The 24,827-nt window shown below is 47.8% G+C and overlaps 1 protein-coding gene and 1 long non-coding RNA gene across 20 annotated transcripts in view; both read right to left on the reverse strand.

Annotated features, from left to right (window-relative positions):
• The window catches only part of LOC115030650 (uncharacterized), a 614,991-nt gene that overhangs the window by 25,400 nt on the left and 564,764 nt on the right, over window positions 1-24,827 (reverse strand). The gene's annotated exons all lie outside the window — the stretch shown is intronic.
• On the reverse strand, window positions 21,005-23,992 carry Sox2 (SRY-box transcription factor 2). Its single transcript, XM_021158544.2, has one exon. The coding sequence runs from the start codon at window positions 22,391-22,393 to the stop codon at window positions 21,434-21,436; it is 960 nt and encodes a 319-aa protein (XP_021014203.1). The 5' UTR covers window positions 22,394-23,992; the 3' UTR covers window positions 21,005-21,433.

Below are 24,827 nucleotides of genomic sequence, written 5' to 3' on the forward strand. Positions count from 1 at the left end.
TGATCAGCACAGACCATCGGGGTACCTGCCAGCCAGCTCTCTAGCAGCCTCCACCAATTGCTCGGGTTACCTAGTGATTCCACAGTTCCAACAGGGCTGCTCTCTGCTCCACCTGCGTTTCTGCTTTCTAAGCATACGGGTCCATGTCCTTCGCATCCTTGACCTTCAAATTTTTCTTGACCCGGTGTTTTTGTTTGTTTGTTTGAAGTCCTGGGGTTTTGGGATTCACTGGACTTCCACTGAGATGAGTGTGCTTGCTGGTGCCTTACCATAGAGAAAATAATGCACAAGATGAAAAATAGTATTTTCCTCTATGGCTACATCGGAAGAATACTTGAGTATCAAGTTATTTAAGAACTAAATATGAGCCAGGCGTGGTGGCGCACGCCTTTAATCCCAGCACTTGGGAGGTAGAGACAGGTGGATTTCTGAGTTCAAAGCCAGCCTGGTCTACAAAGTGAGTTCCAGGACAGCCAGGGCTATACAGAGAAACCCTGTTTCGAAAAACCAAAAAAAAAAAAAAAACCAAAAACAAAAACAAAAAAAAAAACCAAAAAACAAAAAACAACTAAATATGAGTTTGAAGATTTTTCAGAGCAATGTGTGTTTGGTGCCTTCATCCCAGCCTCCACCCATCTTATGCTGCTATCGGCTGCTCTCATTGCGCATGCTCACAAATCTAGACTCACCTTCAAACATCTACAATGACCTCACTTGTGGTTTCTTACCAAAAAAAAAAAAACCAAAACAACTTTATTTTCGTGTGTGTGTGTGTGTGTGTGTGTGCACACACATTACACATGTGCAATACTGGTGCCCCACGGAGGGCAGAAAGCATCAGATTCTCTAGAGCTAAGAGTTATAGGTAGTTGTAAACTGCTTGACATGGGTGCTAGGAACGGAATTTAGGTCCTCTACAAGAGCAGCAAGTCCTCTTAACTGCTGAGCCACCTCTCTGCCTCCTTAATATAAGATATGATTTCTTTTAAGGCTGATGCATCCGATGGTCGATCATAAGCATTCAAAGGCAGCAGCCAGTCCCACCCCTCCTCTGAGGGTTGAGTTAGTTATAAAAGTTCAGGCTGAGAATCGAATTCCCCTTTGCGCTTTCTTGAGCTCGAATTTCATTTTCCACACTTTGATTAAGGCACAGCACTCAGAGTTCAGAATCACCTTGCTAAACTGGACTCTCCTCTCTTCTCAGTTCTGTGAGCGCTCTGAACAACATTGTCATAAAATCAATAGGAAAACCTCAGCTGTCACAGATCCTAAGCAACTCCTAGCCACAGAAATAACACGAACTGGCATTTCCCAAGTTGGGAAATGTGCTGTTTGCAGATGTATCCAACCGGCTTTAAATTTCCTGATCGCTGGGAGTGCAGAGGCCTGCCCCCACTGAGCAACCGAGATGCCCGGTGCCCGAATCCGCTTTCCTCCTGGTTAGAGACCAGGTGTTCCCTTTCTTCTTTCAGAAACAACCACAGGAGCCAGCACAGCATATTGAGATGTGGGACTCAGAGCTATTTCTAAGCTCTTCTAAGTTGGCTTTCGTAGAATTTATAACAGGATTTCAAATTAGGTATTTCTTTTTCTTTCCTGAACCAATGGGGGAAAAATTTTGGATTTGGATTTAAAAGTAGAATTCAGAAACTAAGCACCGAACAGTTCCAAAGCCAGCCTGCAGGGCCACTGCCAGGGTACTGCAGCATTTAAATCCTGCAACTCCAAAAACAAGGGCACAGTTTGAATCCCCTTTGTCCCAACTTCCCCACTGCTGGAGACGTGTGCAGCCTTGCTGCAGTTTGCCTCATGAAGGAAGGAAGGCTAGCATGCCACTCAGAGAAGAAGAGGAACCCATGACTGGACCAAGTGTTATCAGTGACATGGTGTTTTCTACTCGGCTCAGTGACTTTTTTCATGGGAAACCATTTAAAAACGTGTTACCAGATGCACCTACTCTAGAATACATCCTACAGAAAACATGTTAACTCTCCCCAAAACTTTGCTAAGAGGGCATGTTTTCTGACGGCTAAGTGGCACACCACAAATTATTTACACACTGTAGGTAAAAATACCCTTGAGAATTCTGTCAGTCTGTGCAGCAAATAACACAGTGGCCCTGTCCCTGCATCAAACTATCCATGTGAGTAAACAAACCTATGCAGAAGAAAGCTAGAGGTAGCTGGACAACGGTGGCACACACCTTTAATCTGTGCATTCCAATAGCATAGGCAGGTGGATCTCCTATGAGTTTGAGACTAGTCTGGTCTACAGAGGGAGTTTCAGGACAGCCAGAGCTACACAGAGAAACCATGTCTGGAAAACCAAAACCAACCAACCAACCAACCAACCAACCAAACAAACAAACAAACAAATAAAAAAGAAAGCCAGGGGGAGATCGGACAGTAACAGGCCAAGTGACACAGCTTATCGTTTTATAGCATGAATGTGTGACACTTGTCATTGCTACACCTCGGCTGTTGGAGTCTGTGTTTCCTACATCTACCATCATTAGGATCTGTGGTTGGACAATGAAACACCCCACTTCTAATTTGCTCAGCCTTCTGGAGTCAAGGTTGGTATGCTGCACCCACTTAGCTCTGAAAGAAAATAGAACAACCAGGGATTCTGCAAAAGGCCAGGCTTTCTAATCAGCCTCATTTTACAGGCACTTGGAAGCCACCTGACACATTCCAATTAGTCTTTTGAGACGGGCTCAGGCCCAGGCTAGCTTTGAACTTGTGCCTCCTATGTACTGAGATTGCAGATATGCACCATATACACCCAGTTTATGCTGGGCTGGAAACGGAACCGGATGCTTTGCGCATGTCCGAGCGGCACTCTGTCAGACTCTGTCTTTGGCAACTGTGCTGGAGGACTGTGAACACAGCAGAGTTCATCCATGATCATGATCCACACACAGGCTTTTCGAGAACAGCAATGGGGACGGAAGGGACAAAGCCCGCGCAGGTACCAAGTCACTATTTCAAAAACAAGTGTCACCAGTGAAAGTGGGACAGCAGAAGTCAGGACCAGGAACATCATGCCAGATGTGGTCGGCCAACTCTGATGTTTATGGAGACAGCTAACTGGACATTTGATCAGTTTGTTAGCCTTTCTTGTCATTATAGGAAATGACTAAATAGCATCCCACCCAGAGGCTGCTGGGTGGGATGGGATGCTTCCAAGACTGTCCTATCCTTTCCTCTTAAGTTCAATACAGTGTCTTCCTTGTAGCCAAGGCTGGCCTCCAACATTCAATGTTTATCATCTGTCTCTCACCTCCTAAATTCCAAACCAATGGTATAAAGCATTACACTTAATGAAGAGACCCCCCTAGACCCTCATAAGCGTCTGGCTACCTGCACGTGCCTTCTACGGCAGTCCCCTAAGCTTTGGCTTAGTTAAGTTTTACAGACATATCTGAGTCTACATTGATCTGTCTAAATGGCCCACAGTATATGCCAATTCTGAAACACTGTCTCTTCTAGAATCCCTTATCTAAGCAAGGCCCTACAAAAGGCTAACTTCCAACCCTGAAATATACTCATAGTACAAAAATTATTGCTTTGGCAATAACCTACATGAAGTTCCAAGCTTATAAATCTGAAATCCTGTGGTTCTATTCACTAGATGGGCACCCAGATATGACATTCCCCTGTAGACTCAAGTTCTAAGCCAATGGCATAGAATCTGGCCCTGGGAGCCCAGATCCTTGGGGACTCAAGAAGAAGGAAAAGTTTCAATGTCCACTTGCCTGAGTTGCTCCATTCCCCTGTCCTGGCCTCCCAGATTTCTCTGTGTATCCCTGGCTGTTTTGAACTTACTTTGTTGATCAAGCTGGCCTCAAACTCACAGACATCCACCGGTCTCTGCCTCCCAGGTGCTGGGATTAAAGGAATGCACTAGCATGTCAGGCCTGAGTTACTACATTTCTTAAAGACTCCAGAATCTCAACCTCTTTTTGCTTTCTCTCTGTCTCTGTGTCTATCTCTGTGCCTCTGTCTCTGTCTCTGTCCTCTCTCCTCTTGTTGGTAACCAAGAAAATACATCTTAAAAGGAATTCTTCCATATACATGTTAGTAAGAACAGACATATCGAGCTATCTCTCCTGGGAAGTAGGAGCACTTGTTGGTCTCGGGGTTAGGGGTGGAGTTTGGGAAATTCGACCTCTGCCTGCCCTTGCAAGTTGTGGGGTTGTAGATTGGCAGCAGCTCTGTGGAGGCAGGGCCAGGGATAGCAGGGGTCAGTGAGGTTGAGAAGTATTCAAATGTAAATTTACACCTGAAAAGACAGAATGGAGTCACCCACTTGGGGGGTGATTTGAGTTTCTTGTGAAAACACGCCCTGAGTGCTTCCTCGGGAAAGATGAAAGTTGCAGTGGAGGGGAACAGTCTAGGAGTGATGGAGCCGGAAGAAAGAATGGAGCAGGGCAGCTTTGATGAGCAAAAGAAACGGGTTCAGCCACCGGTTGTAAATCTATTTCCAACTTTCCCTTTTTCAGTGCAGTTTTGAGATTCAATAGCATGGTGGTATTTCTGCCTTACTAAATATTTGGAGGTTGTCTATGAAATCAAGAATATGCAAATGAAGAATCGGGCTACTTTCCCCCCCCTGACGTTTGAACGGGGTTTCCTCGATGTGTAATAGTTTTGTTCTTTAACGATTGCTACCTACCCTGCTTAGTGGAATCCCCAAAGCAAGAGAGAGAGAGAGAGAGAGAGAGAGAGAGAGAGAGAGAGAGAGAGAAACTTCCACATTCCAACACTGCCTTAAACCTCAAATGACAGTAAAAGGTTCATTCAGACCCCAGGACCACACTGAGGCATTAATTAGGCTGATGAAATCCATGGAAATGTATGGATTCAGCATAATCAAGTTTCCACCGCAGACTACCGTTTAGGAATACGTGAGCAGCTGGGAGAATAGACAGTACTGTTAGAGTTAAGTCATGCATGTAATTGAGTATATTTAACATAACCATTTTAATGACCAGTGATTAAAAGTGCATCTTACTTAAATGGTATATCCTCTGCAATTTCTTCATATCAACTCGATAATGTTCTCAGAAGGAAAAGGGGGATACAAATTTCTAAACAAGATTTTTTTTTTTTTGAGTTTGGAAGAAAAAGGCCAGAAAATGAAGTGAGAGGGGAATAAAGAGACTCGTGCAAAAACAGCCTTATCAGCGTGCTATAGAGTAGTCACTTTTGTGCATCTCGTGCTTAGTTCAAATAAGGCAGTAGGGATATATAAGCAAATAATATATAAATATTTTTTCTTAAAGATGGAAATGTGATGGCGTCCATCTGTGTGTGCATGTGTGTTTGCTAGCCCTTCAGCTAATTTCCTCAAATGCTAAAATTCTTCTGATTTTTGAAGAGCTTTCCTAGGTATCTGGGAACTTCACACTTCTGATTCTTCCAACCTGTAGGGTTGGCTGATGTGAATGGAACCTGCCTCTAGGAAGAGGGGAGAACTCACAAACAGAAGCACCCAGACATGACTGCCTGTAAGCAAACAGTCTGGAAATCTGGAAAGTGTGTGTGTGTGTGAACTTTTTAAACCAAGGAGGGGCCTGAACCTTCAGCACACATGAGCTTAGAGACAGAGTCCGCTCTGTTCCATTCACAGAGACCAGGCCAGATAAATGGGGGCTTCCTGGGACCGTGCACAAGCCAGCCCAGTTACTTTTGTTATATGTTCTCAGCTTTTGTGCTCAAAAAGCAAAAACCCGCCAATGACTATGCCCAGGAAAGACAGAGGAAGATGCAGGTGTGTAGCTAGGAGTGTGTAAGTCACATGAAGAGCACACACCCATTCAGGCTCCATTAAAAGTGGGAGTTTGACCGGGCTATCCAGCTCCCAAAAGCCGTCTTTTCACCTCTCTTTCACTCGCCCCCATTCCCACAGAGAGACAATCTATTCTCCTGTTGAAAAGGAAGGCCACAGAGGGCCACATTGCTCAGAATGCCTGGAAGTCTTGCTGACACTTTTACTAGCCCAAGAGGAGGGCACTGAGAGAAGTGTTCAAGCACAAAAAAAGACATTGGCGCATCTGGATAAAATAAAAACTAGTTTTAAAGGGAAATCATTTGGAGTCTCTCTTCTACCAGGTAACAAGTCTTCTTTGGTTTGGGGGAATGTGCCCTCTCTGAGGCATAGTCTTGCCCTCAATGTGCAGTCTATAGTACTTAGAGCACAGGAGTAGTGCCAGGGCAGTCTGAGCACAAGAATCTGAGCCTTGAAAGCATCTTTTCCTTCTGGCTATGGTGGCACTTAAATGATAATGTGGGCAGTCAAGCTGGGAGATTTATATCTTTTGGAAAGTAGGGCAAGCCAGATGGTAATAGCGTCATTAACACACAAACTTGGGACGGGGGTGGGGGAGTGGGGGGACGGGCGAGTGAAGCTTGAAATCAGAGAGGAGCTCAGGAGAACAAAGGGGGCTGCTGTGAAGAGCCCCCCATCCCCCTGCTGGCCAGAGCTAGGGGGCTGCTGTGAAGAGCCCCTCCATCCCCCCTGCTGGCCAGAGCTAGGAGCCCCTAGGTACTGGGGGGGATCTGTTCTTGTCCAGAATTGGATAATAAACAGTGGCGTTCCCCATCTTTCAGTGTGATTTAGTACAGAAAAAACTTTTCCAGTAGACAAACTTAACAGTCATTCACAGGTAGCCCTTCGTGCTCTGAAGTGGCAGGAGTGGGCCTTTAATTCAGATGTGTGCCCCTCACACTGGTGTGATAAGCCCTGCAACTGTTGACACTCTAAGAAATCGAAGTTCTGCTTAGTGTAAGTTTCAGACAAAAGTTCGCCTTCCTCCCCTTATGTAAACACGGTAGGCAAACAAGACAGGTTCAGAAGCAGCTCTTTTTTTTTTTTTTTTTTTTTTAATTTTGGAGTTGGGTTTTGGTGCCAAGGTGTTGGAAGGGGCTGTGGCAAACAACGGGTTTTACTTTGGAAAACTTTGACGTTTGAATCCAAAGAGCAGAGAAGATACTAGGACCGTATTAAAGTGGTAATAATAATAGTGTTTATTCTAACTACCTCAACAGAGTAGGAAGTGCAGTTGTAACTGACAAGACAGAAAATTAGTAACTGTGTCATTTCATTAACACAACACAATACAATATGTACATACACATATACACAATGCATTATTAAAAAGGAAAAGCAATGTTCTTGACACAGACAATATGCCATACACAGCTTCTGGAAGACAGCAAGCAAAGGTGACAGGGATCAAGCGTTGACTGACTTGAGTGATACCTGTTAGCAGCTAAAAGTTGACGAGGTACAAGCTAAACCGAACTAGTTTCTCCCCTTTCTCCTTCAAAGCAAAACCGAAAACAGCACACACACACACACACACACACACACACACACACACACACACACACACCCTCTAGCACTCTCAAACTGGAGCTCTTTAAAGACCCCGAGGACTTACGCTCAAGGCATTATTCAGAAAACACTGAGCCGGGTCGTTCGTCACAGGCAATTGTTAAAGGCTTTCAAAGAGCCGATCAAACGCGGCCAGAGTAATCTACATTGGAGTCCGGATGGTGGAGTTACGGCGTACACCTGCGGGATGTTTGCTGTCGCTGCCCCTCGCAGAGCTACAGATCTTGATTAAAGCTCCCTGCCTAACTGCCTAAGTTGCTCCCCAGTTTGGAAAGTTTCTTGGGACAGTTTATTTTGACCAGAGAGCTGTTTAGACACTCCAGTCAGAGAGGAGTTGAAGCCATCAAGGCGGGGAGGGACAGGGGCGGTGAGCAACTGGGAAGGTCTGTTTCTTGCATGGACTTTTTTGAACAGAGCCTTCACCCAAGCGTAGACAACCGAGATAGAAGTCCTGATTCGTGGCTTGCCTTTGAGTTCCTGTGTCTCCAAAACTCCTTTCACTGTCTTTGCCACAACTTTTCGTTGGATGGCAATACCAGTTCGTAGCTTTCCTTAATCTATTCCCGCAGGTGTCCACCCTAGAGCCTGTTTCCAGCTTCGACCAGCACTCCCTTTCTAGTACAAAACTTTATCTCCCCCCGACTCCCCGCCCCAGTCCGTCTCTAGTTTGAAACTTTCGCTTTTGATTCATTTGTTTGAGATTATTTCCCCTCCTTTTCTGCGTTGGCTAGGTTTCCACTGCTTTTACCCTGAGGGGCAAAAAAAAAATGTGAAGTTGTGAGAAAAGACGATGCGAGGGTCGGGCAGTTGGAGGCGGGAGGGACGTCAACGTCTGTCTTCAGTCAGCTAGTAAGTCCTCAAGCCCTCTGCAATCCCTGTGTGACCCATTTGGGGGGTGGGGTGGAGACTAACCGGCTGCCCGCAATGCCAAGATCAACACTCGGAGCGAATGTTATCAATAGACCAATTTTCTGCTCTTACCCGGGGCTTTTTTGTTTCATTCCTAAGTGGAGAGTGTCTGAGCTGCGCAAGACGCAACTGCACGGAGACGCCCGGAAAGAGAGGGCGCTAGAAGCGGGAGACGCAAATATGGAAATTAACTCATTAGGAAGGGGTGTGGTTAGCGCGAAGCCCCCTCCTCCATCCCTTCCTTTCTCCCTCGCTGCCACCGTCCTGGCTTGCTAAATATGAGATTACAAACAAACAAATAAAGCAGAAGCTGACTACGCAGCCCCAGATCAAGCACGCTCCAGATAATTCTCTGCACTCAGCGCCGAGGCCAGTTCTGCCACGCAGCACCCGCCCCTGTCGCCACCGGGGGCTGCGGCGTTCCCTGCGCCATCTCCCGCCGCCCGGGGACTGCAGCGGGGCCGCCGTCACCTTTCGAAGGCGCAGCACGTGGTCCCAACACTCGGCGGGGTGCACGTTTTAAACCCTAAGACGCCAGCTTCAGCTACTGTGGCGCCCTTCCGAGGGCCTCTGCTGACCTCGAGGTTCTTCTGCAAAGGCCCTGGGTGCTGGTGTGCTCTGAGGGAGAAAACAATCGAGCTTAGAAAAGAATGTTCCCGAGTCTCTGGCCTGGGCTCCCCCCCGCCCTCTGCAGTGCCGTACTCCCAGCGCGAGATTGCAGTGTGCCAGGGCTCGGGTGAGACAAAAATTGGCACCAAAGCGGAAGCCTGCTTAGCGTCAGAGCCCGAGGTTGAGATATTAACAAAAGAAAAGGTGCCTAAGAGTGAAGTCTGTGGGGTTGGACCGCCTGGGGTGCAAAATTCAGTGTCTAAATAAAATCGTGCGTGCGGGGGGGGGGGTGACAATTAAAATGAAACAAAATGCGAAACTCGTCCTCAGTTGAGTCGGTCTTCCTACTCCCTACGTCTTTATACAACCTTGTATCTAAGTCCTCAAAGCGAGGCGTAGTATAAGGCTTGAGGCAAAAATGATACTTCTAATGGCTGTCCTTCCGGCGACCGGCCTCCCCGCCCCGGCTCCCATCCTAGTGCTCCCGTAGCTGCGGGCCCCTTGGAGGAAGGCTGCGCAGTCCCAAGCCTCCCGCTGCCCGCAGGCCACCGCGTCTCAATGCGGGTATTGTCCGCCGCGGGTGGGGAGGCCAGACACACAAGAATAGCAATGTGCCCGACTCCTGTTAAGAGAAAGTTTCCAAATGCCCTCCTTGTGCTGAAATACTACTTTTTAAAAAGTGCGAGTGCGTGTTTCTGTGGGCAAAGATTCGTTTTTGAAAGTCCACTCTCAATTCCTCAACGTTTTCCACTTCTTTTAAGTTCTCAGAAAAGGAGAGAGTGGGCAGAGAAGTGACTGGATTGGGGGGTGGGGGATTGTAAATATGGTTGACGGTCAGTGGGACGGTTTTGAAATACCGGCAGTTGTCACCCAGGTCTGGTTCGGGGACGCGGGGACAGATGCTCGGTTGGCGCACAGAGTGGGAGGAGGGCCCCGGGGCGCGTGTGCTCAGAAGCGTTTCGCACCTCCTGTTTATCTTAGGCGCGGAGGGGTGGGTGGGAGCGAATTGTTCCTTTTCCCCGACAGGCAGTATTAGTTGACTAAAATGGAGAGGCGGGCACACACAAAAACAAAACCTCCGCAGGCTGCGAGTCTCTCTCCTCTGACCCGAATTCCAAAGGCTGGGACTTGCCACTCAGAAGACCCTAGCGTCCGAGGTCTTGTGACCACGGCAGAAGCAGCGGTGGATGCCGTTAGAACTGGGCCTTTGGGGACAAGGGTGATGAGGCTATCTTTCTAGCAGCGGGGACACCTTCCTTCCATGAGTGGTCTTTCTCGTGAGAGGGTCTCTGGGTACTCTCAGCTTTTTCCCGGGCATTTGAGAAATAATGGCTCAAGTCCCTTGCCAAACTGTCTGAGACAAGTATATTCCAAGACCCTGCAATACTAATTCCGTTTTTTTTTTTTTTTAATCACACCAGAACAAAATAAGACCAAACCAACCAACCAACCAAAACAAAGCAAAACAAAACGCAGACCCCTGCTCTCCCTGTCCCACAGCCAAATTCACCGTAAGGGCGCCCAAAGGGTTGTGGCTATTTGCAAGTCGTGTTAATTTGGTGAGCTGACTGGATGCCTTAATGATAAATCCCCAATGTAAAGAGCCCGATACAAGCTCTAATTGCTACTGGGAACTTCAGGTGGTTGCTAGGCTCCGTGGACCACAGCCACCCCAGAAAGCCTCCAACAGTGTATTTGGATGGTGGGTAGAGGGGTGGGGTGGAGTTTCTACAGCTAGCGGTGCCCACATCTGCTGGGACTTCCATATCGAAGCTGTTCATTTACCGGAGCCAACTTATGAAACCTCCACAATTAGATCTTCATTGTCCTTCCCCCATAATACTGTCTAGAAAGAAAAGGTCTTCTCGGTCGGGGCCAATCCAACGAAGCGTTTGACGTTATTAAATAATAAAGCGATTGTGATTTACATTGTTGTTGAGAAAAAGGCCAATTATCCACTGTTATGTTGCCATAAAGATCATATTAACTCGAATTAGTAATCAAACAATATGCGAGCGCTTTAAAAGTACAGCAGAACTGGGTGACAGCTACCGCGACGTCTTCACTTTCACCAGCAAACCCACCCGCATCGTCAGCCGGAGCAAAAGAGGCCGACACCACAGGCCCGAAAGGAGGGAAGAGAGCTGCGAAGTGGTGATTAACCGTGTCCAGTGTTAATTATTCTCAATTAATCCCAAACAGTGCAAACCTTTCCTGGTTCTCTGCAAGTTCCCATGTTGGGGATGCTTTGAGGACTGCGCCTCTCTGGGAAGGAAGAGGCGCCTTGAGTACCTGCGGGCTGAGCAAAGGGGCTGGGATGCAGGTGCACTCGAGAATGCTGCGCGTGGCGCGCGCGCGGGAGGCTCACTGCCTTCCCTACAGCTCCAGCTGCAACCCGAGGCAGACTCCAGACGTGAGCAAGGCCCACAGCATCCTTCCACCCTCCCCCCCCTCCGTGAATCCTGAGTCTTCTCTACTCAAATCCCTCTCGCGCGCGCCCTCTGTTATTAGGTTTATAACTCTTTGCCCACTTAAATCTGTGCAGCCAACCAAGGAAATCTAAATAGGTTTGAGTTGCCCCTTGGGTACCGAATGGAGGCTTTAATAAGAAAGATTAATTGTGGGTGTGTACCGGCCGGAAGATACGTTAGCGCCTAAGCTGCAGGCTCTGTAGATGGGGGAATCGGAACACTTCTTCTAGGCCTAGACTTTAAGTAGGCGCCATAGGCATACCCGCCGTAAGGCCCCAAGCAAGTGAGCTTTGTCTCACTCTCAGACATCTTTTCCTGTGATTCGGGATTTTATAGAATTTGGTCTTTCCTATCAATGCCTTTCCGAACCACCCAGCGCACTCCGGCGGCTTCTCCTCTTACCCGGAGGAGAGCAAGGGCGTCCTTCTTAGTCCCGCAGAAGTGTTTAAGGGAATCATAAACAGGGTTTATTGAGGAGGGGTTTTGGAAAGTTGATGCGTTTCTTGGCTTGTTTTAACCGTGTGTAAACACTGAGTAGTTTTCCTCAGCACAAACGGGAACCGTCTATTAGTTGGACCACCTTGGTGTCACCCTCTTATCACAGGCTAGGGTGGTGCTGAAGGAAGTATCTTGCCTTTCCCTAAATCTTCAGATCCAAAACTAAAACCTGGCCAAAGCGTGGGGGGAGGGCAGGGTGTTTAAAGAAGGGCCTGACTGCCAAGTTCCCAGTAGCCTCTCACACTTAAATAATTCCATTTAAAACTTGCTGCACCCGGGCCTGAGCTCACACCAGTGTGAGAGTAAAACTCTTCTAACGTCTGCTGGTTGCCAGCAAGGGCAGCTAAAGGGTGGTCGCATTTCTGCCCAGAGTTTTAAAACAGTTGCCGCCTTTCCTGACCCCCTTCTCTTCCTCCCCACCCCTCTCCCCAGTAAAACCAATTCAAAAGGGGACAGGACTGTGCTCAGCAAGATTAACGTGCCTTCATTTGTAGGATTAGCCCTCTCATGCCGCATAATAAAATACTAGAGTCCTTTTACATTTAAACAAATACACGAAATTCATGCCTTCTCTCCTTGCCTGTTTGATCTCACAGGACTTGCAAGACCCAGGCTTGGAACCTAAGTAGTCTCAGAAAAACTTTTAACTTAGAGTTCTCAGATCCTAGCACATCTGGGCCTCATGAGCATTGATATTGGGTGAGAGCAGAGAGATCCGCTTACTTTTAATATCTACAGCAATAGATTTGAGTTGGGAACTCACGATTAAAAGTCTATTTGTTCCTCCCAGGGCTCATGGATTTCAATGCTGGCCATAGGAACCACAAAATGTTCATTAAAGGAACCTATGCAAGCCTACTGTATGGCCACTTTGTCGGTTCAGAACTGTGGATGGGGGAAAGTATGTGAGTGTGAGCCGATGTCACGCTGGCCACCAGTGTGTGGTCTATTGTGGGAAATGCTGCTTTTTGACTGAACAGAGGGCCCCCTCCCCCTTCCCCAGCTCTACTGCACCTGCAGTGGATGAGGGAGTCCCTGCCATTCAGCCCGTCGCAGATTGTTCAAACAGAAGACATCTCTGACAGCACTCAATTCATTACATTTCTTCCTGCTTTTCAAACCAACACACACACACAAAATGAGTATTGCCAGCCAGTGACAGCCAAAAAAAAAAAAAAAAAATCTTAAAATACTTTATATGCAGCTAATTTAGAAGCTCATACAACTAACCATGAAATATTTTGTGTCCTTAACTTGGAAAGCTTTCTGGGGCTGGGTGGAGGGATGGGAGGATTACCTGTTTTTTTTTTTTTTTGTTTTGTTTTGTTTTGTTTTGTTTTTTGTTTTCTACCTCCATAGTTTATATGGAAATAGTAAGTTTGTAGAATGGCATTGCTTACAGGGTAGGGAGAACTTTCTATAGGGATCAAAGTGGAAACATGCAAGAGAGAATAGGTCCTGATTAATCTTAGCAGAAGGGCCCACTTGATACATACTCATAATTTATGCTGGGGAGCCAGCTTGCTAAGAGAGGTAGGGTACCCAAATTCCAGGAGCAAGCTGCTGAGGAGGAAAGAGGAAGTCCTGGGGCCTGAGGTAGGTGTGAGCTAAACATTTAAATCCATTTCCTGACAGCCAAGCCTTACCTCCATATGCTCAGCTTTACTTTGCCATCTTGGATTCTGAAATGATTTGCACTGATTTCACAAAGCTACTGAGAGGGTGTTTGGAAAGCTGGCGACAGAGTGTTCGCCTAGTTTACCAGAAGTTGGAGTAAACACACTCCCAGGAGATTTTAAGGCACCTTCCCTGGAGGAGAGGAGTACAGGGAAGCAAGCAGAAAGGGGACCTCGAGAGACAAGCTTGCTTCACCCCGACTGGACTGTCACCTTACGCAATAGCCCAGATTGGAGTGGTGGCTGATTTTTGTCTAGTCATTATTTTGTGAGATCCTGGGCCCATATCAGAATATAAAGTTCAGTTTCCAGACCATTTGCCATGGAAGGGGATCCAAAAAATGGAACGGATTTAAGGTTTGAAAAGAAATCCTGGTCAATGCACTTCTAGGAACACCAAAGGATGTCCGTCCACCAGTGAGTGGCTCTGTCCATCTTAGACACACTCCAGCTACCAAATGGTTTTCACCTTTAACTCACTTGTGGAATGTCTTCAGTCAGTGTTTGACTCTAATATGTTATGGCTCTTATTTTGAGATGGGTCTAATGTGGCTCTGGCTAAAAGCTGTGTAAACCCCCAAGAGTGGAAGGTATGGAGAACGTGGAAAAGGTATGCCAGTGGTAAGCCAGAAGCAACTGTCAAAACCTCCGTGACATCAGAGCCAGAAGACTTTAGAAGTCCGAAGCTGTTGCTGGGACTCAGGAAGGCTGAAAACAGAGAAGCCACAGTCTAGAAAGGGCTCTGGCCTAATTTGATAAGAGTCTGAAGACAAAACAAAATACAGCTGACCAACTCATTCTGATCCTAGAATAAACTCTAGCTAGCAGGTCACTCAACTCTGACAGCACACATCAAGGAAAAGAGTCCTGCTGTAGAGGTACGCAGGTCTTGTGTGAGCAGATCTGGGATTACTTATATGAGATCAGCCATTTGAATATTGGGGAAGTCAGGGTCCTCCAAAACTGGGCCTGTTAGTATGATGGAAATCAACTTTACTGTTTTGGCCAGGAACTCTCTGGTGTTTCCTTTCCTGTATAGGCCTCCCAGAGTAGCTGCAGACCCTGACATCCCAAGTTGGGGGTAGGGGCATCTCCCCATTCTGGTCTGGCCACCAGTGATAAAGAGTGCTAGGGGAGAAGTCACTGCTGCTTCTAATACCATCAGCATTTTATTGCCCTTTGGGAGGTGGGGCAACTCCAGTCTCAAGTGCCAATATTCTTCCTTTCAGGAAGACACACACAGATGGCAGAGTCTCAAAGTAACTTCCCAGGCTAACCCTAAGTCAGAAGGGGGTGATAAAGAGGCAAGAAGAGTGATCCCCAAGACTAACATCACTGCTTAGCAACCTAACAAGGGCCAGGACCTTTGTATACAGCATTGAGACTACCTTGGCACTGGTTCCCTGTCTCTCACCTTCTGTTAGAAAGAGGGTTAATCTCAGTTCCAATCAAGCCAGTAGATGTAGAGGGGGTGTGTGGAGGTGGTCTTATACAGCCACCTCTTACACACCTTAGGAAGTGAAGGGCTGGTTCATCTCTACCTTCCCCCCCCCCGCCCCCCAAAATCTCTCAAAGCCTCCCACATTTTTACCAGTCCTCTCTGTCTCTGATCTTGGGTGAGAAGAGCCCAGTATGGCTTGGCCACAGGCAAAGGACTAGGGTAAGATGTTGAGAAGACAACACCCAGGCCAACAACTCCCGATCTTGAGGGTATGAAGCCTATAGCAGCCATCTCTGAGGCCAGGAGGTCAGCATATAAAGGGTTCAGGCTCCCGCGCAGGAGGCAGGGTACTCTGTAACAGCTACACAGTACCAGAAACTCGGACAACGTTCTTTTGGTGCAGGGTTGCGGGGAGGGCAGAGACATTGGGAACCCCTCTGCAGTTTTTTTGGGAGTCTCTGGGGATGGGGGCCTGGCCGCGGTGACGTCAGGTCCTAGCCAGTCCAGGTTAGCTACCGACTCCAGTCGGTACCTTGCTAGTCTCCAGGCTTTGGCCCTGCAGTCCCTTCCCTTCAGGGAGCCTGCAGGAGGCTGGAGAGCTCTCAGCTCAGCCCTGCCGAACCTGGGCCTGGAGAAGCAAAAGTGGTTCAAAGCGCCGAAATCTTTATACATCCGTGCCCACTTGACTCGTTATAGACAAGCAGATGGGGTCATAAAACTAATGGCCCCTCCGAGGTTTGAATCACCTGACCTGCCTGCCAACTAGAAACACTACCTCTAGTCCGAACGCTGGCCCAGAAGCAGCAAATAAATCTCCGCATCCCTCAAATGACAAAGATTACCGCTTGCTTTTGGATAGGAACTGACAGCAGCGCCCAGGAAGTTAGCACTATTCCCGTTCTACCAAAGTATAAAATACAATCTATCCGGAACCGCACACAGAAAGAGGGCTCTGACTAGAGAAATCCCTGCTTACCTGCGTACTCCAGTCTCTCCAAGAGAGGTTTCGTTAGTCAAAACAAGAAAGTCGAGTCGTCCATTTTTTTCTAAAGGCCACAGAAGGAAAATATCCTTGCGGAGAATAACAATACTAGAGCTGGCCAGTATCCCTAGAAAAGAGGCTCCGGGCTGGTGTCACGAACACATTTCCGGGAAAGTTTTTAATAGAAAATAATTATGAAAGACGTCGACCTAATCTTGCAGTTTGAGCCTTTTCCCTGTCTTTGCAAAGCGCTGTTGAGCTTTTTATTTTAAGTTTCCAGAGGCTGTGTGCCTTTGGATATTATCCAGACTCTCACAGTAAAAGCCAGAGTGTCTCTCTTCTTCCAGGGATCCATCTCCTAGATAGAGTCCCTAGGGAGAGGCAGTCAGACATCTTTCAAGTCAGGTCTAAAAAGAAAGTGCAGAATATGAAGTCAAGCCTCAACCCCAGGCCCAGGTGGAGCCTGAAAAGACGTCTTAGCTCCAAGAGTGAGAAGCAGCCGAAAACAAACAAAAACAAAGCAAAAAAAAAAAAAAAAACCCACAGAGATGCAAATTATTTTGAAGTAATAGTAGGGTGGGGGTATGGGAGGGATTGTGAGCTCCTGTCTTGACTAAAACAGTTGCAGCCAAAAGAAAAACTCCAGGAAGAAAAATATGAGTGCCTATTTTTCAAAACTTTCAAAAACAAGGAATTGGGGTGGGGGTGTTTGAAGAGAGAAAAGTGCTTCCAATCCCAAGATAGGTAGACAGACAGACAGACAGACAGACCGATAAGAGATGCCAACTAGCAGGTGACCAGGCCACAGTCAGACCTCAATTTCAGAGCAGTTAGCTATAAACTGTGAGCAGTTGAAAAGTGTAAACCTCGCGCACACAAAGGCACGATTTAATTTCACTCTTCTAATGGTTCTAAATGAAGACCCCAGCACCATGCAGTTTAGCAGTTGTCCTTGCCCCCCCTCCCACCCTCAGGCGCTGATCAGCTCCTTTTTAATGTGAGAAAACTGGCAGCTCAAACCCAGTCAATGGAGCGCCTACAACAAAAGTTCTGCAAAGCTGAATGAATTGGGCTGTAATTACTACCCCCCAGCTTATCTCTTATTCATTCAATTTATATTATTGTGAAGGAATCTTACTCTCAAAATCATTCGATTATCATTTTACCTAGGGTCATGGAGGAACCGGTGACATGGCAGGAATGTGCCCCCCCCCCCCTTTACAGCTTTCAGACCAATAGGAGAAGGGGGGACCACCTTGTACCCCAACTTACTCTGTCATTACTAGAACTCAGTACTCTAAGCCTGGTGCCTTCCATTTCAAACCTTTGCTTTTATTGTTTAACAGGGATCTGGACTCTACCTACGTTCAAAGCCTGACAGGGAGGAGCTGTGAAATCCTCCGACTTTGCTATTTAGACAAGGCAGAGGTTCCATGAAATACCACCCAGCCTCCCCCACATCACAAACTCTAGAAGATCTTCCTAGACACGATGATGAAATGAACATAAATTATATTGTTTTTCCTTTTAAACTAAAAATAGTTGCTGAAATAGGGAGGGGGGAAAAGGGTATTTCTCTCCCTTGGCCTTGGAAAACATTTCGTGAAAAAAAAAAAAAAAAAAAAAAAGTCAGCTTGGGCATGCCAGGGCTTCACACACCTTTCCATTTGAGATGCTGCTGATGGAGAGTCTCGGGAGGTTTCCCCACTGCAAGAATGTGTCGCTTTCCAGAAATAAGTACAGCTATTACATCCAAATCTACTAGCAGTCTAAATAATTAATTGAAGCATTGCTCTTTGACCTTGAAAAGTCCAGTAGGGACACATTTATAGTAATAATACCTCCGAATGAGCCCTTGTCAAATATTCATTTAGTGGTTAATGTGAGCCATTTTCCCCTGGGATGGTCTGTGATACCAGCTTCCCGGCATTGGCAAAGGAACCTTGTTAATCTACTCCCGCTCAGCAAAATATTTTAACACTCTTTAAGATATGGAGGGGGTGGGTGTGGAAGGAAAGATGTAGTAAGAACTGGTTATATGCTTATCCTGTTACAGATTTCTAGTCTGTGTATAAAGTCAAAGCAACATTTAAATTCCCCTCTTGACTGAAAATTGGAGCCTCACTGACCAGAATAAAATTCTTAGGAAAGAAGTCACAGGCAGCGACAGCAGCAAGTCCTCGCTGGGTAGAATTATGACTTTATCTCTTTTCTTAAAAATGAAATTATTCTTAAAACTATTCGCTTATTAATACTGGTCTACGTACACAATTACACATCTTGAGAATGTTTTACCTAATGAAATGGGTAGCGCTGCAGTTTATCAAAGCGTCTATATTTGCAAACAAAATAGTTTGGCCTCTTCTTTTAAACTATTTGGTTTGGAGATATGGTGGGATAAGAGCAAGAATGAGGCTTCTCCTTTTTTTTTTGCAGTGATAATCACTTAAATGAGTTCAGCTCTCAAAAATGCTCTTCTGTATTGCAAAATATTTGAACCTGAGCGTCTCCCCAATGTGTTTGATTTGGGTCAGATATGCCAAGCCCCTTCCTTGTTCCTTTAAGTTGAGAGGCTGAGTCGGGTCAATTATTGTAAATTTTATATATACCCCTAAGATATATTAATTTTCAAACATATACATTCTATACTGTCGTCCATTGGCTGGAGTTCCGGGAATATCCTCCCCTCTCCCCCAACGCCTTCATTTGGGTCTTTATTCAAAGTTTCTTTTATTCCTATGTGTGAGCAAGAACTGTCGACTGTGCTCATTACCACGTGAATAATCCTATATGCATCACAATGGCTGCCCGAGCCCGGGAAATTCTTTTAGAGTCTCTGCATTAATTAGAGGGGAACCTGCCTAGCTTGGACTGGGAACTGAATAAATGTCCCTTCCCAGTACCTTACCCTAAAACGAAAATAAAGAAGCAAACAACCAACTCTACACCTGAAAAGACCGAGAAGAAATATAAACACAGAAAACAGGACCTTCATAATCCTCCACAGAACATTAGTAGCTCTTCAAGAAAGAAATTACTTTCTTGCAAAAGAGGCAACACAGGCCTAGAGGCTGAGAGAACTGGCGGCAACCGGTACTCGGCTGAAAGGCAGAAAGCGCCCCGGGATCCTAACTTCTGCAGAGATGCAGCTAGTGGACGCTCTAGAAATAAGAAGCAATGCAGAACTCATAAGAACGCACCATTCCTTGTTCTTGGTGCCTTTGGATAGAAGATGACCGAAACCAGGAGCCAAAAAAAAAAAAAAAAAGGAAAAAAAGCAAAGCGGGCCAGCGACCTCCTCGGCTACGCCAGAGCCGCTTGGTTGAACTTAAAGACCATGGCGATCCCCGCAACTTTTCCGCTCCAACCGAGGACGTCGCCAGCCTCTTATTTTTCCTGGAGCAAAAGAAAACAGCAAATCCAATCTCCTTTCCCCACCCTCTCTCCTCCCCCTCTCTCTACTACTGTAGTAAAACAGTTAACAGATCAAAAGCACAATCATGTCCAAATGTGATGAGAGCGCACAATGCGAAATATCTACCTCGGAGTCGAGAGCTTTCTTCTGTAATATGTCTGTTGCCTGGCTTCTCTTTTGCGTGTACCAGCTGCAGAGATTTTCCGATTTGGGACTACAGGCTTGGACCCGCGCTGCCAAATTAAGAAGTGGAATCCGGAGTGGGGGGTGGGGGAGAAAAGGGGGGGGGGAATAAATAAATAAAAAGTCCACGATAATTAAGGGAATTTTGCAAGCCGCTCTTCTCTTTTCCCTCACCCCAAACAGGAAAACGTAGAGGACAAAGTTTATGAAGTCAGGAAACAAAGACAGAAAACCACTTGTTTCCTCACACAATAGTAGAGCTAGAGTCACCCAACCACCTACCCCGCAGAACGCTCGGCGCGTCTACTTTGTAATTATTCCGATACAAGAAGCATCATTTTCCCCTATAAACCACATTTCAAAGGGCCATTGTGTTGTGAAGAAAATGAAAACCAACCCAGCCAACCTGGTTCTGATTTGGCGCAGTATCTCATCTGCTAAGCTACACGAAAAATTTCAGAATTGACTCGTTCTGGCAACAAGTGCTAAAGCGAGCTTAAGCCCACATCGAGCTTATTCACGCTGCTCAGGGAAGGAGGGGGGTGAACTTACAATATATGCTTCTAGTTTCTATTCTAGAAATGTTGTCAGCGCACTTCAGTTCCCCGTTATTAATCATTCAGCCATTTTTTTTTCTTCTGCAGTTAAAGCTAACAGACATTGCTGGTAACATCAAGATCTTGGTGGCTGAACAGTTATCCAGTTCCAAGAAGTTATGTATAAGCATGCTAGCCACAAAGAAATGAAAGACTCAGGCATAATTTCAGTGTCCATATTTCAAAAATTTATTTATCTCAAACTGTGCATAATGGAGTAAAAACTTAAGTTGAAAATGTAGCTGTTATAAGGATGGTATTAGTTCAAATATATACATGGATTCTCGGCAGCCTGATTCCAATAACAGAGCCGAATCTTTTAAAATACAACTACGGAAAATAAAAGGGGGGAAAAACCTTAAAATATCACAATTTACAGAAATATTACAAACCATAAGAAAATATTTCAAACACAGTAATTCCATATTTTTTATGTGAACAAAATGAAAGGGTGGGATTGAACAAAAGCTATTATAAATTACCAACGATATCAACCTGCATGGACATTTTTTTTTTTGCCTTTAACAGTAAGTTAAAAATTTAGTACAATCTAGAACATTTGCCTTAAACAAGACCACGAAAACGGTCTTGCCAGTATTTGCTCTCATGTTTTCCTTTTGTACAATTTTAAAACTAAAATGTTCAAATCCGAATAAACTCCTTCCTTGTTTGTAACGGTCCTAAATTTAAGCTGCAGAATCAAAACCCAGCAAGAACCCTTTCCTCGAAAAATATTGGCAAATTCTCAGCTTATAAACAATGGACATTTGATTGCCATGTTTATCTCGATAAATACTGTACAAAAGTTGCTTGCAAATATTAAAACTTTTTTTCATCGCCCGGAGTCTAGCTCTAAATATTACTGGTAAAGACTTTTGCGAACTCCCTGCGAAGCGCCTAACGTACCACTAGAACTTTAAAAAAAAGTTTTGCGTAGTTTTTTTCCTCCAGATCTATACATGGTCCGATTCCCCCGCCCTCCCCGCCGCCCTCAGGTTCTCTGTACAAAAATAGTCCCCCAAAAAGAAGTCCCAAGATCTCTCATAAAAGTTTTCTAGTCGGCATCACGGTTTTTGCGTTAATTTGGATGGGATTGGTGGTTTTTTTTCCGCAGCTGTCGTTTCGCTGCGGAGATTGTTTTTTTCCTTTTGAGCATTATCAGATTTTTCTTACTCTCCTCTTTTTGCACCCCTCCCAATTCCCTTGTATCTCTTTGAAAATCTCTCCCCTTCTCCAGTTCACAGTCCGGCCCTCACATGTGCGACAGGGGCAGTGTGCCGTTAATGGCCGTGCCGGGCACCGGGCCGCTCTGGTAGTGCTGGGCCATGTGCAGTCTACTGGGCGCAGCGGGCTCCGGCACCTCGGCGCCGGGGAGGTACATGCTGATCATGTCCCGGAGGTCCCCGGCCTGGCAGGGCGCCCTGGAGTGGGAGGAAGAGGTAACCACGGGGGGGCTGGAGCTGGCCTCGGACTTGACCACAGAGCCCATGGAGCCCAGCGCCATACCGGGGGTGCCCTGCTGCGAGTAGGACATGCTGTAGGTGGGCGAGCCGTTCATGTAGGTCTGCGAGCTGGTCATGGAGTTGTACTGCAGGGCGCTGACGTCGTAGCGGTGCATCGGCTGCATCTGTGCCGCGCCGTGAGCGTTGAGGCCCGGGTGCTGCGGGTAGCCCAGCTGCTCCTGCATCATGCTGTAGCTGCCGTTGCTCCAGCCGTTCATGTGCGCGTAGCTGTCCATGCGCTGGTTCACGCCCGCACCCAGGCCGGCGCCCACCCCAACCCCGCTCGCCATGCTGTTCCCGCCGGGGGCCAGCAAGCCTCCGGGAAGCGTGTACTTATCCTTCTTCATGAGCGTCTTGGTTTTCCGCCGCGGCCGGTATTTATAATCCGGGTGCTCCTTCATGTGCAGAGCGCGCAGCCGCTTGGCCTCGTCGATGAACGGCCGCTTCTCGGTCTCGGACAAAAGTTTCCACTCCGCGCCCAGGCGCTTGCTGATCTCCGAGTTGTGCATCTTGGGGTTCTCCTGGGCCATCTTACGCCGCTGCCCCCGGGACCATACCATGAAGGCGTTCATGGGCCTCTTGACGCGGTCCGGGCTGTTCTTCTGGTTGCCGCCGGTCGCCGCCGCCGTGGCGTTGCCTCCTCCGCCGCCGCCCCCCGAAGCTTGCTGCGGGCCCGGCGGCTTCAGCTCCGTCTCCATCATGTTATACATGCGGGCGCTGGGCGCGGGCGCGGCCCGCCGGCGGCCGCCAACCCTCGGCCCGGCCGGGACTGCGGGGGCCGCGATGCAGGGGCCGCGGGCGGGGGCGTCGGCGTGCACGGCCCTGCGCGGAGATCTGGCGGAGAATAGTTGGGGGGAAGCGGAGCTCGAGACGGGCGAAGTGCAATTGGGATGAAAAAACAGGCGCTCTCCTCCTCGGGCCGCCGCGATTGTTGTGATTAGTTTTTGGAAAGGCTTAAGCCTCGGGCTCCAAACTTCTCTCCTTTCTTTCTCTCTCCTCTTCTTTCTCCCAGCCCTAGTCTTAAAGAGGCAGCAAAGTACTTTTCCCTTTTTGCAAACACTCTCTTCTCTGCCTTGACAACTCCTGATACTTTTTTGAACAAGTTAATAGACAACCATCCATGTGATGGGGGCTGTCAGGGAATAAATGGGTTTCCGGCGGCCAATCAGCGAGCGCCGGCTCCTGCGCCGGAGCCCAGCCTCGCCAGAGGGTTTTGCATGAAAGGGGGCGGGGCCTGCCGCGCCGCCGAGCCGAGCCCAGCAGAGCGCTGTGCCCCGAACCGCGCGGGGGAGGCGGGCCCGCAGCCGGCCGCTGGGGAACCTTTGTATCCCCCACCCGCCCCCCGTTCTCAGCAACAGGTCACGGCGCACGCCTGTTCGAAGGAAGTGGGTAAACAGCACCAAGACGACAGCTCCTTTCCCCCATGCTACGGAATATTGGCTCTCTCTTGGGTACATAAGGGTGGCTGGGGCTCGGGAAGCTGTGGCCAGGGTGGGGCAAGGCCCATGGGTGGTTCAGGGCGACCGTCCAACTAGTATTTCAGGAAGCTGGCAGAGTCAGAGGTGGTGTGCCATTGTTCCTGCGCTCATCCGCGGCACTGCGCTCTGTCGCAGCCCCTCTTCCAACCTTGTCGCCAACACCCACTCACCCCCTCTTCTCACAGTACAGACGAGAAGTTAGACCCAAGCCTCGGGCCTCAGCGCCCTCCTGGCTTCCGTGTCGTCGGCTCGGTTCCCAAACACGAGTCCTCTGCCCATGTGGCTGACTGTAGAGCAGAGCTAGGACCAGGCCTTGTTCCCAGCTTTCTCCTAGGCCGACTCAGGTGTGGCTCAAGGAATCGCAGCACGTGTCCTCAACCCTAATTCCCTCCTCCACCAATCTGCCCCATCCAAAGGGTGCAAAGGCAAAGCTGGAACTCTGCTCCCGCTCTTTCTAACTCCCAACCCCGACACAAGAGGATTTTTAGTGGTGGCAGTTTCAGATGAGACCTTGGGGACGAAAGCATCAAGGGAAAGAAGCTCCCGAGTGCAGGGGATGGGGGAGGGTCACGCAACTTCCTGGCATCCCACCGCGAGGCACGGAGGTGGCATTTGGGCTGCGCTCACAAACTCCCTCCCACGCAGCGTTCCCAGGATGGGGCAGCGCAGCCGGCATTGCCCCTGCTGACAGGCACGGTGGTAGTCACGAAGGCCCGGCCGAGAGGCGCCGGGGCCTGGGAAGCGCGCGGGGTCCAGAGGTGCAGGTGCAGGCGGAGAGAAGGCCCGCCGAACCCGAGGAGCCGGCACCAAGCAAGCCCAGGCTGTGGGAGAATGGACTGGGGGCGGGGGTAGGGGTTCAAGAATCTTGCCCGCCCAGGACCCGAGAGGGTAATTTTAGCCGATCTCCCATTGTCCAGACGTAAAGATTTCAATCGGCAGGCGCTCAAAAAGCCCAGAGCCACAGCCCCACGTCCGTTACAAATAGGTAGTTTTGTTTCTCTTGTTGTCGCTACACGGAGTCAAACAAAGCCCCGTCTAAGTTTCCCTCCACTCTCTTGTTGGAACCTTTGTGGCTAAAATGCACTTGGGTACAAAAGAGGGGAGAGAAGGAAGAAAGTCCTGATGCCATTTTTTTTTTTTTTTAAATAAAGAGCTTAAACCATCAGGGTTACTTATTTTCTTTCTTTCTTTTTTTTCTGCAATACTCTCGCGGCCCCTCCTCCCCTCATCTACCCCAACTCTGCCTAAAGAAAACGTTCACAAGGGTATCTGCCGGCCACGCTCCGCTCATTGTCCTTACAAACTGCCCTGTTTATCCTTCCCTCTCTGCCCACCAACGCCTCTTCCCCACCCCCACATCTCCAATCCCCATTCTCCCAGGCTTGGCTGTTATTGTCACACTCAGCTAACTATGCCCACTTTAGACCCAGAAAAGTTGTGGTAAAGAATTTCTGTAAACTTGAAATAAATAATTTCTTCTCTAGTCCACCCCTCTCCCTGCCTCAGGTTCTCCTTAAGTTTTGGTTGCTATAGTTCTTGGGAACCCGGAAAGGACTTATAGAAACGCGTAAATATTTGGGACTCTTCAAATTAAAGCATTGTTTTCTCCTTAATCGGGGTGTACTATTACGCTCAACACCAATCTCTGGAGACCAGAGCAAAGGTT

Source organism: Mus caroli, unplaced genomic scaffold (genome assembly GCF_978045245.1).
Source record: "Mus caroli unplaced genomic scaffold, Mus_caroli_1 scaffold_3, whole genome shotgun sequence".
In the NCBI taxonomy this organism is placed as follows: Eukaryota; Metazoa; Chordata; class Mammalia; order Rodentia; family Muridae; genus Mus; species Mus caroli.

What these genes read in the sequence shown, in the direction of transcription:
- Sox2 (XM_021158544.2), bottom strand. Translation starts at nt 22,393, where the DNA reads ATGTATAACATGATGGAGACGGAGCTGAAGCCGCCGGGCCCGCAGCAA.